This window comes from Perna viridis, chromosome 11 (assembly GCF_037379345.1).
Source record: "Perna viridis isolate PV_CMFRI_1.1 ecotype Kerala chromosome 11, ASM3737934v1, whole genome shotgun sequence".
Taxonomy (NCBI): domain Eukaryota; kingdom Metazoa; phylum Mollusca; class Bivalvia; order Mytilida; family Mytilidae; genus Perna; species Perna viridis.
Window position 1 is genome coordinate 33713596 of NC_142455.1, and position 15426 is coordinate 33729021.

The following is a 15426-nucleotide window of genomic DNA, read 5'->3' on the forward strand; positions in this document are numbered from 1 at the left end:
CACTGTAAACAAAGTCTATCCTACATATGTATATAAAGGTGACATTTAGGTGACGAGTCAAAAATGCATATGCTTCACTTAACAATTTATCAATAACACGCTGCTTGAAATCTTCAATAAAATTATTTATTTGTTTATCAACCTGTGTCAGCCATACGTAAATACAGTTATACAACAAATCTTTACCAATTTTACCAATTCAATTTATTATTTGATTTTATGTAAATAGATTGTTGGTAACAACTTGTCAATATGCAATTATAACTAGAAAAGCACAGGACGCTTATCCTACCGATGCACCTGGTCCATGCTCCCAGTTTTTAGTATAGTCCGAGTTGCTCATTTGCTTTTGTTACTTTGTATGTATGATTTTAGTTAATTTATGTTCTTTGTTGTGTATATTTGTTTTCCATGTCTGGTCTTTGTCCCTGGATTACATTCTTTTGATTACCACTATAACCTTGGTTCCCTTGATTACTCTTTCCTATATCAATTTTATCCGATGAAGCATTGTAGCGAATATAATCGTCACAATCTGAGATGTTTGTATAATATTGATTTGTGATGACATGCATCATTAATTTGATCCTCTATCCTCCATAATAACACCTAGATGAACTGTTCCGTACTACCATACATCGTGTACTAAGTTACAGTCCTAGATTAATCCTACGAGGAGGAATGACCCGGCCAGCGAAAGCCATATTTTTTATATAGCCTAGCTGGCCGAGTGGTCTAGGGTGCTGGACTTAAGGCAGGCGGTGTTGCCATAGATGTTACAGCGATATGAGTTCGAGTCCCGTGGAGGGAACGACCAAAGATTTACATCGCAAATTTGACAGTTTTAACATCGTTGGGAATTTTTCACACCCTTCTATAAGTTTACGTTATCTTCCCTGTATCAATTTCATCCGATGGAGCAGTGTGGTTAATAGAGTCGTCACATTCTGATATATATATATATATAAAGTCTAAAGGAATCTGCCAACCAGCAAACTTAATGGTATCGGATCGTCCAGTCATGACGATGCAGCACAAACAAAAATAATTATATGAGTCTGAAGGATTGTACAACGATACCGATAAATATGTTAACACACTATAATAAAGTATATAAAGTGGGCCAAATTTTCAGTCAACAAATGACCTTCTTCAGTGCCTTAAATAAACTGAGTGTGTATGAAAGTAAATGGTCTGTGAATACAACTCACTACCTAATCAGGTGAATACCTGTGACGTATAAAATTTTTGACCGACAGTAACAAAGATCTTGAACATTGTGCTATAGACACACGTTGTGTGTTGATCTTGAATACTGAACTATAAAAATAAAAATATTTACAAACACTGTTATAAGGAACTATACAAAATAGGAAGAACTTAATGTTTTTTGTTAATTCCGTGTGGGTGTAAAACACGGAGTTCTTTTATCCAAAATCCCTCCCGCTTCATTCTCTGTAGATCGCTCCAGATCGTGTTTTGTTCCACGATGAAGATTTTCATTTTGTTAAAATCATCGGGGCAGTGGGTAGGTAATCTGAAGTGTTGACTGACTTCGAGTAAAGGTTTTTTTGTTAGGTCGCTCCTGTGTCCGTTCAAGCGCTTGTGAAAAGGCTGTTTATATTCACCAACATATTGATATGTTGATATTCAAGATCAACACACAACGTGTGTCTATAGCACAATGTTCAAGATCTTTGTTACTGTCGGTAAAAATTTTTATACGTCACAGGTATTCACCTGATTAGGTAGTGAGTTGTATTCACAGACCATTTACTTTCATACACACTCAGTTTATTCAAGGCACTGAAGAAGGTCATTTGTTTACTGAAAATTTGGCCCATTATATACTTTATTATAGTGTATTAACATCTTTATCGGTATCGTTGTACAATCCTTTAGACTTATATATATAATAAAGATAGAAATAAAGATTCAAATTATTAAAACCGAAAGAGAGAAACTGAAAAACTAGGAAAGCCAAGAATTCAGTTTGGTAGAAGTTCCAGTTTAATTTTCGAGCTTGTAGTTTACAAGCGAGCAGTTTTAAAAAGCTTTTAGGATAGTTGCAAACTACCGGGTTGTTCGATATTGTAATTTCTCTAGCTAGGGAATGGTTGCAGTTTCTCGAACAGGTGGTTTGTAACTATCTATGGGCTTGCTTGAAACATAGTATTTCAACGACTAGGTGTCTCGGAAGCTAGGTGTTTCGAGACTAAGTGTCTGGGGAGCAAGTTACGCTTAGAACATGATACTTAGCTAAAACTAAATGATAAATATTTAATGTCAATAGTGTTTGACACGCGTCGCGGAATCGCATTATTGTTGGTAGAATATTTCAGGGGATACTTGTAATATGGCGGATGCCACTGGCGGAGCAGGACATTTTTACTCTTCCGGAGCACCTGATGTCACTCCCATTTTTTTTGTGGGAGTTCATATTGCTAGTGCTTAGTTTTTTTGTGTGACGTCTTGTTTCTCTCATCTTCAGTTTTCGTGTGACGTCTTGTTTCTCTTATCTTCAGTTTTTGTGTGACGTCTCTCTCATCTTCAGTTTTTGTGTGACGTCTTGTTTCTCTTATCTTCAGTTTTTGTGTGACGTATTGTTTCTCTTATCTTCACTGTTTCATATGTTCACGTTTAGGCCATGTTTTGGGATATTGGCATACTTGAATAGACCCACTGCTGACTCTGGTATATATTTGTTGGCATATTCTAAATATATGTTATTTCGAAATACATATAAATCATGTCGTTTTATTTTTTGTATGTTTTAAGCAAAGTTTTCGCTGATTTCTGTTTGTAAGATCAGGTATGAGAAAGTCATAATTCAATCTGTAATGTCGTTGTTACACTCTTGCCTTGCCTTTAATGTCAGTCACGAGATGTCTTCGTGATACACTCAGTTAAAAAAATGTTTCAGTGATATTTTTTACGTAGAATACAAACTTAATTTCTTGTAAATACATTATATAGGCCACAAATTTATGTCTAAGGTTAGTGTACATAAAATGATATGAAATGACTTGATAAAATGACTTTATTTGTACCCTAATTATGGGTTCATGTAAATTGATGCATCCTTCTCACTTAACAAAGGGTAAATTAAAAAAAGCAAACAAACAACAATAACTCTTATGCTTATATTGCAAATAACGGCATGCTGTCCACGCATGTTAATAGTAGCCTCTTATCAGCAGCATTGGAATCAAATACATAAGCAGATCTAAATCCAAAAACAAATTGTACACAAGAAATACTCAAAAACAAAACTTTCAAACAAAAGAGCATAACCATGCTATGAAAAAATGTCTCATGTGTAATTCAAGGAAGTGGGCATCAGTATTTTAGCGTCTTTAAATCGTATAATACTACAAATTACAGTAAGTAATGTATTATGTAAATCAGGTAAAATAGGCCTACATATGATTACCCTGGGGACCTTTAGTCAACTAACAGGGGTATCGAACCAGTAGTTATTAGATATAACAATAGCACCAATAACGGTATTTTGAATGCTTGATATGTGTTAAAAATATAACCTCGCATCATCAGCATTAGAACCATTTACATAGGAAGTTCTACATCCAAGAGAAGAATTGTACAGAAAAAGTACTCAAAATAAAAAAAAATAATAAACATACCGGGAGATAAATCCAACACCAAGAACTTCTACCACGATGTGTATCATCAGTGTTTTAAGGATAAAGCATTGTTTGTATGTATTGTCCTGTAGTTTTTCTAGATATTAATATAATATTGAAAACTTCCTTACTTTACGTCCAGAGTTTAAAGGAAAAAAAAACAGTAAAATACATAAATATATCTCTATGATGAAATTACAAAAATGCAATTTATACCAATATTGCAAGTTATAAATGTGCTGTACATGTGTTTCTCTTCAGTATCATTGCAGAAAATCCCCAGGTCAACAGGTCAACAGGTCTTAATAGCATTTTTATAAATTTCGAAGTGTCGATATTTTAATTCCAGTGAAACAAAACTTGTTGAACAATTGTGTCTATTACTTAATTGTTAGCATTGACATTGCAATATTCGACAATAGCTTGCCTATTGTGCATTCCTACAGGAGGAGTACACAGGACATTTGACAAACGCGTTGTAGTGTTAATCATATGTGGATTCTGAAAAATTGACCCTAAAAATCTTTTAGATAATCCTAAATATCGCTATAATTCTATATATTTTACCACTACAAGACAAAAGGAAAATTGTTACTACACCACGAAACAGGTAATCAGTATGATAGAATTTTTCTCAAAAACATATTCGCCACTTTTGGAGCAACAATTTGTCAACAAAGTATCGACATACCAACGGGCACCAATTGTACCCTTTCAAAACGATCTGTTTCTTTATTCTAATGAATCGTTCATTTATCCATCAGATCTTGAAATTAAAGAGACTATTAACACAACTTTGTCTGCGTCATTTTAGACGACAGTAGTCAACTCAGTACAAACATACATGATAAATGAGCCAATTTTGATTTTAAAATTACAATTTTCCTTTTCTCGTGCAGTAATATAAAAGTCACGGCTGACATTTACATGATATTTAATGTATTTCGTTCTTTTTTTATTTTTCATTGTTTAAGTTCATATTTCTATAGTGTTTTGAATGCTGATTTTACTGATTTTGACTGGTGGCAATTTTATGCTGCCGATTTGTGTTGAAAATACCGGAAATAATGAACCGAATCGGAAGCAGGAGGTTTGCACTATATAAAACTCGGTTTACCATACCTTTCATTTTGAATCATTACTATGGTTTCCAAGTTTCCAGTTTTTATCCTGACATTTCCATTTGTTATAAGGACTTTCCATTTGTCTATTTAAATACTGCCTAGATTTGATCAATTCGTATATTTTGTCATCACCTTTCATCCTCGCTTGTACTTTACATTTTAAACTTCATGAAATATAACGAGAATATATATAGTAAAAGAGACAACAACCGGGATGAAAATGTCAGTAATAGCAGTTATTTCAATCTATATTTACCCTTATACTATGGCTTTAAATATATTAATGGTAGATTGGATTGGCAAATATGGTATAACAAGTTTAAAAGGAGTGTTAATTTATTTGTCATATGATATATATTTTGAATTCTTAATTTCAATCAATACCGGCACATATCCATGTATGTACTGAATTCGGTTGAGCAAGTAGCTGTAACGTTGGAGAAGCATACACATGTGTTCACATTATCTACAAGTCTAAAGTCTGTCGAAGGTCTCACGTAGCTTCCCATATGATAACAATAATCTGAAAAGAGTTATGAAAATGCTTCTTGTTTATAATGGAAACTGCATGCTTCAGGCGATGTAAAGCAATTTAGGTCAGGTTCATGGCAATACTTTAAAGATAATCAAGGGAACCAAGGTTATAGCGGTAATCAAAAGAATGTAATTCAGAGATATTATAAACGAATTAATTGTTTTAAGAATTAAGCAGCTGTTCAAATAAGATTTATGTAAGGGATAATTTACGGATTGGAGGTCACAAACACAAGTCCTATTAAAACAAAGCATTGCAGTTCACTATCATTACTTTAAAAGGGAGATAATGCTAATTTTTTAGCAGGTTCAATTCAACTTGAATCTCACATTGCTATCACATTTCTTTACTAAATTCCTCAGGTCATCAAATATCTAATAAAGCAAAAAGTGATCATTCCTTGAATGCATTCCTTTGATTTACATGAATCCTAGCCGGACAGCTACTGAAGAATGCAAAGTGTTCATACTTTGAACATAGATATTATTATTTATTTTGTTATATACATTCCTTTCTTTGACGTTTACAGCTCTTTAATGGTGTACACTTTCCACTTATACCATATACCATCCTCCCGTTCCCCATTGAAAATTCCCCATAGAAAAATCCCCATCCCCTTTTGAATCTCCATGGCATATTTCCTAACAAATATTGACAGTATCAATTTTAATTTTATATTTATAAATTGTTCAACATCTAAAATGTTACTTTTATCTTTAATACATTTTTTATATCAATAAATACGTTAAAAACTAAATAAAAGAAGAATACAATATCCCAATCCCACCATCCCCATTGCCCATTGCCCGTACCCTCATTAACATAGAACGGTGAATTTTCCCCATACTAGTACTGTTTGTTCCTTTTTTTTTAATAGTATCCGAATTGTACGGACCGCTTCGGTATTTTGTAGGTTTATGATCAATTTTTATCAAGTTTTCTTAAATGTGAATATATTTCGAAAGAACAGACGCTTCTTCAGTGACTTTCATATCTATTGAACAAAACAAACAAAATGAAACAATTGCCCAAAACACACAAAAATACACAATAATGGGAAATTACAACATGACAGAGAATATATACATAGCAACAAGAAAGAAAACAAAAAACAAAAAACCAAAAAAAAAAAAAAAAAAAAAAAAACTAAAAAAGAGAGAGAATAAAAATACTAAACAATTCTTTCAAAATTAGATAAAAAGATTTGTATTACCGTACAATACATCGAGATACATTTTGTATAAGGAATATTGTTGTTTGTTACTCTTGGTTGGTTAAGACAAGGATGTATTTGCAGAAATATAATATTTTTTTTAAAAGACGCATTTTAAAACTTTGAACAAACCTTTGCAATCTTTGCAATCGACCTCTCCAGTGCATGGATTCACGTCACAAGGAACATATTTGCAGACGTCGTATCTTTTCCCGGGCATACAATGGAAAACATGTTTCCGGTCATCAGCTGGAGGTTTCATATAGCGGAAAGCGCTATAAAATTTGAAGCACTGTGATCGGATTTTTTCAGGTGGATCTGAAATGTACAACAATAAAGAGTAATCAAGGGAACCAAGGTTATAGCGGTAATCAAAAGAATGTAATCCAGGGACAAAGACCAGACATGGAAAACAGACATACACAACAAAGAACATAAAGTAACTAAAATCATACATACAAATTAACAAAAGTAAATGAGCAACTCGGACTCCACTAAAAACTGGGAGCATGGACCAGGTACACCGGTAGGGTAAGCGTCCTGTGCTTTTCTAGAAACACCCGCCGAGTTGTTCATAAAAAGTCAAGTCCCGGGTAAACAAACGAGGAAAGGAAAACTATGACCCGTTGAATAAATCAGTTTTTTATGGTGCTGATGCATACACCATAAGTTCCCAATATGTTTATGTTATATTTTTCTTTGTTTAAATGAAATCAATTTTAATGTCACTATTTGAGTCTAAACCTGACCGACATCTTTACAAAATAATAAGAATAGAATAGTCCTGTCTTACTTATTAATTGGGGGTTAACTAAATGTGTTTTCCATTTTGTTTCATTCCAGCGTCGCATGTAGTCATCAGTAGTACGTGTTAACCCTAATCGTGATCCATAACCACTGCCATACCAAACTAGCAATTCTGTACCAGGCTGTATACACTCTTGTGTTACATAGTAAACCTCATAATTTAACTGAAGATGCCATAGATTTTCTTGGTCGATAGTGTTAGCCATGTTTACATATCGCAACCAGCTGGAATGAGTCTTTGGTTTGGCGTCAACGTAATGTTTGACTGATGTTTTGACAGAACTGTAGGTTACCTGCAGTGTCAAAACCAAGTAAAAGTGTTCTCAATATGAATTTTGATTGAAGTTAAAGTATCAAAGGAAGATTAAATTAAGAAAATGTCATATGGCCTCGACAATACGTAAAGATACTGTTACTGTAAAAATTAGTCGTCCACAGTTGAAACACTACTAACAACATATTTTGGAGCACTTATTTCACAGAAGAATGAATACTTTTTTTTTGTATTTTTCTTATAATATCAGCTATTGAGTCAAACAAGCATTTACTTTATATGGTATTTTCGACTGTGCATTTTAAAATGCATGATCCGTTATTAACGTTGAATTTAGGAATATTTTAACATACATTGTATGACGAAAGTTCTTTGTTATGTCATGCGAACTAAATGGTCAGATAAAAAGTTATCTTAAAGAATATATACCTATTCATGTATTTACTATAGGTGATAAAAATGAACACAAGTGTTCTCTTAAGAGGACAACACTAGAATAATGTTGAAGTAGCTCATGCCTACTTCACTAAAACCAAGTATCAAAACTTAAAAAGTATTTTGTACAAAATGTGTGTAAGAAAACATAACGCTTTCATCAAATTGCTTGTTTATATCAGAAATCATTGAATGTAACTAATATCCGAATATAAAAAATGTATATTACCGCGTATGAAGAAATGTGCTTCGATTTACGCAGAATAAACCTCATAGATCTAAAGGTCATTATACAAGATAGTATATTCAGATATTAGTTACATTTCTTATAATTTCATATTTTGGCAAAAACTATAATAAGAGTAATTAAGGGAACCCAATTTGTAGCGGAAATCAAAAGAATATAATCCAAGGAAAAAGACTAGACATGGAAAACAAACATATACAACAAAGAACATAAAGTAACTAAAATCATACCTAAAAAGTAACAAAAGTAAATGAGCAACTCGGATAAATTCATATTAATTTATTCCAATACACATGAATTATTTCATTGGTAAAAGGAGTTCGGTTAAAGGGCATGGTTTAAGGTTCATGATCTTGCTTATTGATCAGGTGATAGGAAAAGTGTATCCAAGATAAGTAAAAACGACGGCATCTCTTCTAACAGGAAAAATTGTCATATTAAATTATCGTTTCTTTTTAAAACGTCTACAAAATAATTTATATATATCCCATGACGCAGAAAAGAAAATATGTTCCAAACCTAATACATGGATCAACCATACCTGTATTGCAAATCTTCAGCATTGCATTGATTACTGATGTGAAACGGCATTAACAGACAGAAGGCAAACTTGACATAAAAATTAGAAGGCATTTTCCAACATAACCTGTTCTCTCTATAAACTTTCGACTTCATTTCGCTGATAATGGATATTATGTGTAATCACATCTTACCGTCCATACATACGATGAATCGTTGATACTTGTATAAGAATATGGCGAGTACAACAAACCATCGTATGGTCCAAGCCTTGTATTCTTTGGAATAGCCGTCTCAGCGAACACTCCAAGCCCAGCATTGGGAATATTTGACTGTCTTATTGAAAATCCCATAGGCAGCGTAGCAAACACATAATCATCATTGTGTTTTGGGGGCTGGAAAAAATAATCAATGACAGAGGAAAAATCATGCGGTAAAAATGAATCAGATGTTTATTGATTTATATTAAATTCGCAAAAACATAGCAATTGTTTAAGCATAATTAAATGGGGTACAGTGTTTACCACATTTATTGACGTATTTCACCCAGAATTAGGTGGGAAAAAATACTTGTAGTAGAATGATATTTAATATCAAAACACCTAAACGCAAATAAATAAAAAAAAACAGTAACTGTAATAAATGTATCTCTATCGAAGCCTGCGATCATCGAGGGCGGCGATGATTATTTGACAATCATAACTACCTACTTTTTTATGTACTAATACGCATTTTAGTAATGCGTAGAAAAGGTGAAGTTCAGTTATATGTAAGAACAAGAGAATTAAAAAAAGAATAGATTGAACGATTGATAGTGTCACTGACAACACAGTAAGGAAAAATAAATCTAATTTTCATAGATATACAAAGATTTCAATAATTGATTCTTTAGGCAAATATTGCCCATCATATACTATGCATTCAACACATGAGTAAATGCAAATGTTCTCTATGCAAATAAATGTTTAAAAAGGCTATCAACAACTTAATTCTTACTCACTTTAATATTATCAATAATGTAAAGTCCAAATTCTTTTGGTAAGTCTGGGTTGTCACAGTCATAGGCTTCTAAAAATGAAAGCTTACAGAATATATATAATTCTTAGAAAACATAATATTTTTGCATATTAATTTGTGTTTAATGTGTGTCTATAGCTACTACAAAGGCTTCCTCTTACGGTGGAATTGGTACGGGATTGTCTCGCAAATGATTATAGCAGAGTAGGACTTATTCAGATTTAGAGACATTTTCTATTCCCCTTAAGCTGTCATAGTTTCAACTTAATAATAATAATAATAATAATAATAATAATAATAACAAAACAAAAGAAAACAAAAACAAAAAAATAAAAACAGTTTAAATGTACATGAAACACAAACTATCAATACAAATATTAAATGTAAACAGACAAGAGACTTCTCGGTCATTGGTAAGGGTCTTTATTGTAAAGATCATACAACTATATTATAAATGTTCAAAATCCATGACCATTTTTTTCTAGTGATAGCGCTATCCGTCCTCCCTTCTCAACATACTTCCTTCCTTCCGTTAAGGGGAAACCCCTAGGGAAATCCATCTATCATTTATTATTTCTCATACACCACTGAATGGAATCAAAGGAAACTTTCACAGAATCTTTATTACGTATTCCCAAAGTGCATCTCCTAATGCAGATGTTGGTCAACAGGTGCATGCTATCAATGAAGGAGTGCGAAGGCGTATCAAGTTAGTGAGCATTTTTTCTGGTTTGAATCTATAATTTTACGTAATATGATTATGATAATTTGGTTTTGTTGATATATTGTGCAGAGTATTACCTATTTGTGGTGCAAGTAGAATAACCAATCCGAGGAGAGAATGGAATTGCATAACTTCCGGTCTTTAACTCTTTAATATGTACTACGTAACTAGCAGCGTGTGTATAAACTTTTATTAAGCTAAATAAATAAAGGAAAAATATTATCTTACTGTATCAAAGCAACCCCAGTGAATGATGATCAATAAAGAATAATAAAACTGGAAGAAGAAGGGTGATGTCTGTGCTAAGAAAATGAAGACAAGAATGAAAAGGGAAGAAAAGTGTATTATTTATAGCAACATTCATCTCACATAAAAAAAATTAAACGGAGAGTCACACAATAAAACAAGAAATTGAAGAATATTGATGTGCGTGCATATAAATTTATATGGATCAAGGAAGTTTTATAAAAATTAAATATCTTTGTTTTGTCACTATAACTATAACGTTTGAAAATTATAGTTGTGTTATAAATTTCGTGAGTTGATGAATTTTGAATATTCAATTGACGAATTCAGACTCTACGAGGAATGGAGACTTTCACGGAATGTAAAGTTTAAGGTCAATGTGGCATATGACAAAGTTTTGCACGTAAAGGTGCAACGTATCGGTTGAAAGCCAATAAAATATATCTTTGTATAAATATACATATTTAAGCAACGTTAAAAAATAATACAAGTCAATCCTCATGCAAAAATAAAACAAAATCAAAACAATTAAAGCTAGAAAGAAAACAAATAACAACGATTGAAAAATACACCATGTGGTTATATAATGTCCGACTGAATGTCTAAGAGTAATCAAGGGAACCAAGGTTATAGTGGTAATCAAAAGAATGTAATCCAGGGACAAAGACCAGACATGGAAAACAGACATACACAACAAAGAACATAATGTAACTAAAATCATACATACAAAGTAACAAAAGTAAATGAGCAACTCGGACTCCACTAAAAACTGGGAGCATGGACCAGGTACACCGGTAGGGTAAGCGTCCTGTGCTTTTCTAGAAATACCCGCCGAGTTGTTCATAAAAAGTCAACTCCGGAGTAGACAAACGAGGAAAGGAAAACTATGACCCGTTGAATAAATAAGTTTTCATGGTGCTGATGGATACACCATAACGATACACGAGTTCATGATGACGACCATAAAACTTCTGTAGTGATGACTTCAATCTTGTAGCAACATAACCCTGTTCCAGAAGCCTGTTTGTTTGAGTTCTAGGGCGATACAAAAAGTCTGCGTAGTTTCGTCAAGCTCTGGCATAACGTATGAGTTGTGATATGAACACTCCATACCCAGGAGCCGAAGGGATGTTGCCACAGATGAAAGGAAAGTTGACAATTCTGAATGAAAAGTCATCACGTTTGTCGTAAAGTTTGGTCAATAGTTTTCCTTTACCATCGATTTCTAAGTGTAGGTCAAGATATGAGGCTGACTTCACAGTGTCTGTAGTATCCTTTATCTCAAGTTCTTTTGGGTAGATGCGATGTATCAAATCCCCGTAATTAGGATTGTTTAAAGATAATACGTCATCTATATAGCGGAAACTGAGATTGAAGGATCTAACCAAACGATATTCTTTCTGATCAGATCAGGTATACAGTCGGCCTCATAAGAGTGAAGGAATAGGTCAGGAAGTAAAGGAGCACAATTTTTTCCCATTGGAATGTCGACCGTTTGTTGAAAAACACGTCCACCACACTGGACAAATATATTGTCGATTAAAAATTCCAGCACTTTGTTAACGTCTTCCTCTGTATATTTGGAAGATGATTTGGAATTATTTCTTATAAAGTATGAGGAATCTCTACCACGAACTATATATTTGTATCTAGGTGTACCATCTTTTTTGGAAAAAACAACGATGTATAATGTTTTTAAGTCGGGATTTGAACTGAATATGTGGAATAGAAGTGTACATTGTTGAAAAATCATAGGTTTTAGTGCTATTATATTCAGATAATAGTCTTCTAAAAAATGCAATCACAAAAAATGAACTGTTTTATTCCTGAAAAAGTTCGCGGCGGTCTCTTTAAACAATAACAGATTGCAACATATAGCTCTGACTTTATATGTATCATCGCATGCATCACAGTTTTTTTCGAAATTAATGTCCCTTATCCAAAATTTGGAAAGCACAATTCATTGTAAAATTTAACTAGTAAAATCAAGGGCAACCGATTTTTCAGTCGACACTGATACCGAAAGGAGACTTTTTTGAAATGGCAATATGGCGAATGGCTAATATCTTTGCATCCTATTCTTATGTCATTGAGAAAATTCTAGTTTATATAGGCACAAGGACAGACAGACTAATCATGGAGTGATCCAGTAAAACATGCATAACAAAAACAAATACAATCATTAAAACTGAAATAATAGAATATATTCTACAAACATGAATACCAAAATATGTAATTATTTACAAAAAAGTACTTACTTGTACTCGTGGTGTTTTGGAATTACAAGAAGTCAGGTTGATCACTGTATTTAGACACAAAACGTAATGTCGCGCTTGGGGGTAAACCGTCGAAGTGAAACATTTGTAGTTTTTAGTCTCTTCAAAACACCGGTAAAATGTGTAATATTTTCATAGGTTATATATTTTTTTAATCACCATCGATAATGATGATCAAGAACAATAGGTCGGAACGAAGACAGCAGCATTACCATAATAAAAATTGATTGATTGAATGTAGTTTAACGCTCTATGACTGATAATTTTGATTCCGAGACAATCATTCGTCTCGTTGTGTTGTTTAGCTTTCCTACCTGTTTTGGCAGCATGTATTATACTAACTTTTGTATGTTGTTTATTTAACGGAACCAAGATTCGATCGAAAGTCAAAAGAAAAGTTAAATTTATAAATAATTTTTTTCTTCTTCATTACTGAACTCGATACGGTCGATAGGGTATAGTAATAAAAATCCTACCCCATAGTTCGAGACCAATCTAAACATTACGAAAACTTGCAGTTATTTTTGGTCAAACAGTGTTAATATAAATTTAAAAACAAACTACAATATTTAAGTTTGTCACAATGGAACATAAAATTTAGATACACAAATCTTCAAATGATAAATGAAATCGATTGAAAATTGACATTTTGTAAATAGAAAACACGGCATCAATTCATGTGTAAATGAAGATTTTCAAAATGTTTGATTTGAAAATTTAAGCCGTTTAGTGAAAACTTGACTCAACATGAGTATTTTACCTAGGAACAACAAAAATTACTTCCTTAAGCAGTTTGGGGTTCGAAAACTTTTTTATATTCACTTGTTTAGATCTAAATATCGCTTCATTTGATAAAATACCCTTTTATGATTCCTACAATATCTGCGTTTTAATACAGAGCAGATGTTGATAAATGTTTGCATTTCAAATCATTTGACCAAATATTTTAATTGTTAAAATAGTACAACTGACAAGAATGATGTTTTTTTACTGTTCCTTAGTATAAGAGTAATCAAGGGAACCAACGTCCAAGCGGAAATCAAAGGATTGTAATCCAGGAACAAAGACCAGACATGGTAAACAGACAAACGCAACAAATTAAAGAATATGAAAATAACCAAAATAATATATACAAAGTAACAAAAGTAAAAGAGCAACTCGGAATCCACTAAAACTGGGAGCATGCACCAGGTGCACCGGTAGGGAAGGCTTCCTCTGCTTTTCCAGTAACAACCACCGATGCAAGTTCGGGGTAGACGAAAGAGGAAAGGAAAACTAAGACACGTTGAACAAATCAGTTTTCATGGTGTAAGCTTATAATTATTTAGATACAATTCATGTTATACAACATTGAAGAACATATTAACTTCGGACCGAATACGGTAAAAAGCATTGTACCTTTTGTAACGCAATTGTGCTTCCAATTTCATCTATTTTTTGCGTTAATAGTCAGTTACTGTCTTCATAATTTATGCCTGTATATGCATGAATACCAATCTATAAACTTATAGACAGAGGTATCATGTTTCTGGTATCGGAAGTAATTCTAAACTCTCTCTCTTTTCTTTTGTTTACAATGTGATATGAAGTAACTCCATGAAACACGTATGCAACATACCGATATTTTCAATATTTATAACTGGTTAGCAGTTTTGTATTATTCTAAAATACATTAATTATATGTCCTTTCTAAGTATGTGTGTACACACGAGGCGGTTCATCATCCCTCGCCATGTATCCTATTCTGTTTTTTTTTTACATTTTACATTATTTCCCTACTGTTCTTCTCCAAATAATTTTGGGTCTTCCAGTCTATCTCTTCTACTTATATCACTCCTTTTTTATGTTGGAATTCTTGTCGCTATGCAAGGTGTGACCGACCAATCTCCACACTTTAATTGTAATAGAAGGTCGTGCGGTCTCAGTTTGATTTTAATGGAATAATTGAAACTGTTTTCTCTTCTTTCAACTATTAATTTATTAAATTAATATTACAGACATGTACCTGGGGTATGCAAATCAGATTGACGGGGGATGGTACTCATGAATGTATTAACATTTTTCGTGATTGACATTGACGGAAGTTTATATAGCAACAGCATTTCTTTAAAAAGAATATCGTTTTGCTAGATCCTTTAATCTCAGTTTCCGCTATATAGATGACGTATTATCTTTAAACAATCCTAATTTCGGGGATTTGATACATCGCATCTACCCCAAAGAACTTGAGATAAAGGATACTACAGACACTGTAAGGTCAACCTCATATCTTGACCTATACTTAGAAATCGATGTTGAAGGAAAACTATTGACCAAACTTTACGACAAACGTGATGACTTTTCATTCAGAATTGTCAACTTTCCT

The 15426-nt window shown here is 32.9% G+C and overlaps 1 protein-coding gene across 1 annotated transcript; it reads right to left on the bottom strand.

The window, feature by feature from the left end:
• Positions 1–5099: 5099 nt before the first annotated feature.
• On the bottom strand, positions 5100–11562 carry LOC148603811 (uncharacterized). Its single transcript, XM_088552250.1, has 6 exons — positions 10617–11562; positions 9799–9866; positions 8993–9193; positions 7310–7616; positions 6649–6834; positions 5100–5291 (listed from the first exon to the last, which is right to left on the bottom strand). The coding sequence occupies exons 1-6, from the start codon at positions 10666–10668 to the stop codon at positions 5146–5148; spliced, it is 960 nt and encodes a 319-aa protein (XP_088408376.1). The 5' UTR covers positions 10669–11562; the 3' UTR covers positions 5100–5145.
• Positions 11563–15426: the final 3864 nt, after the last annotated feature.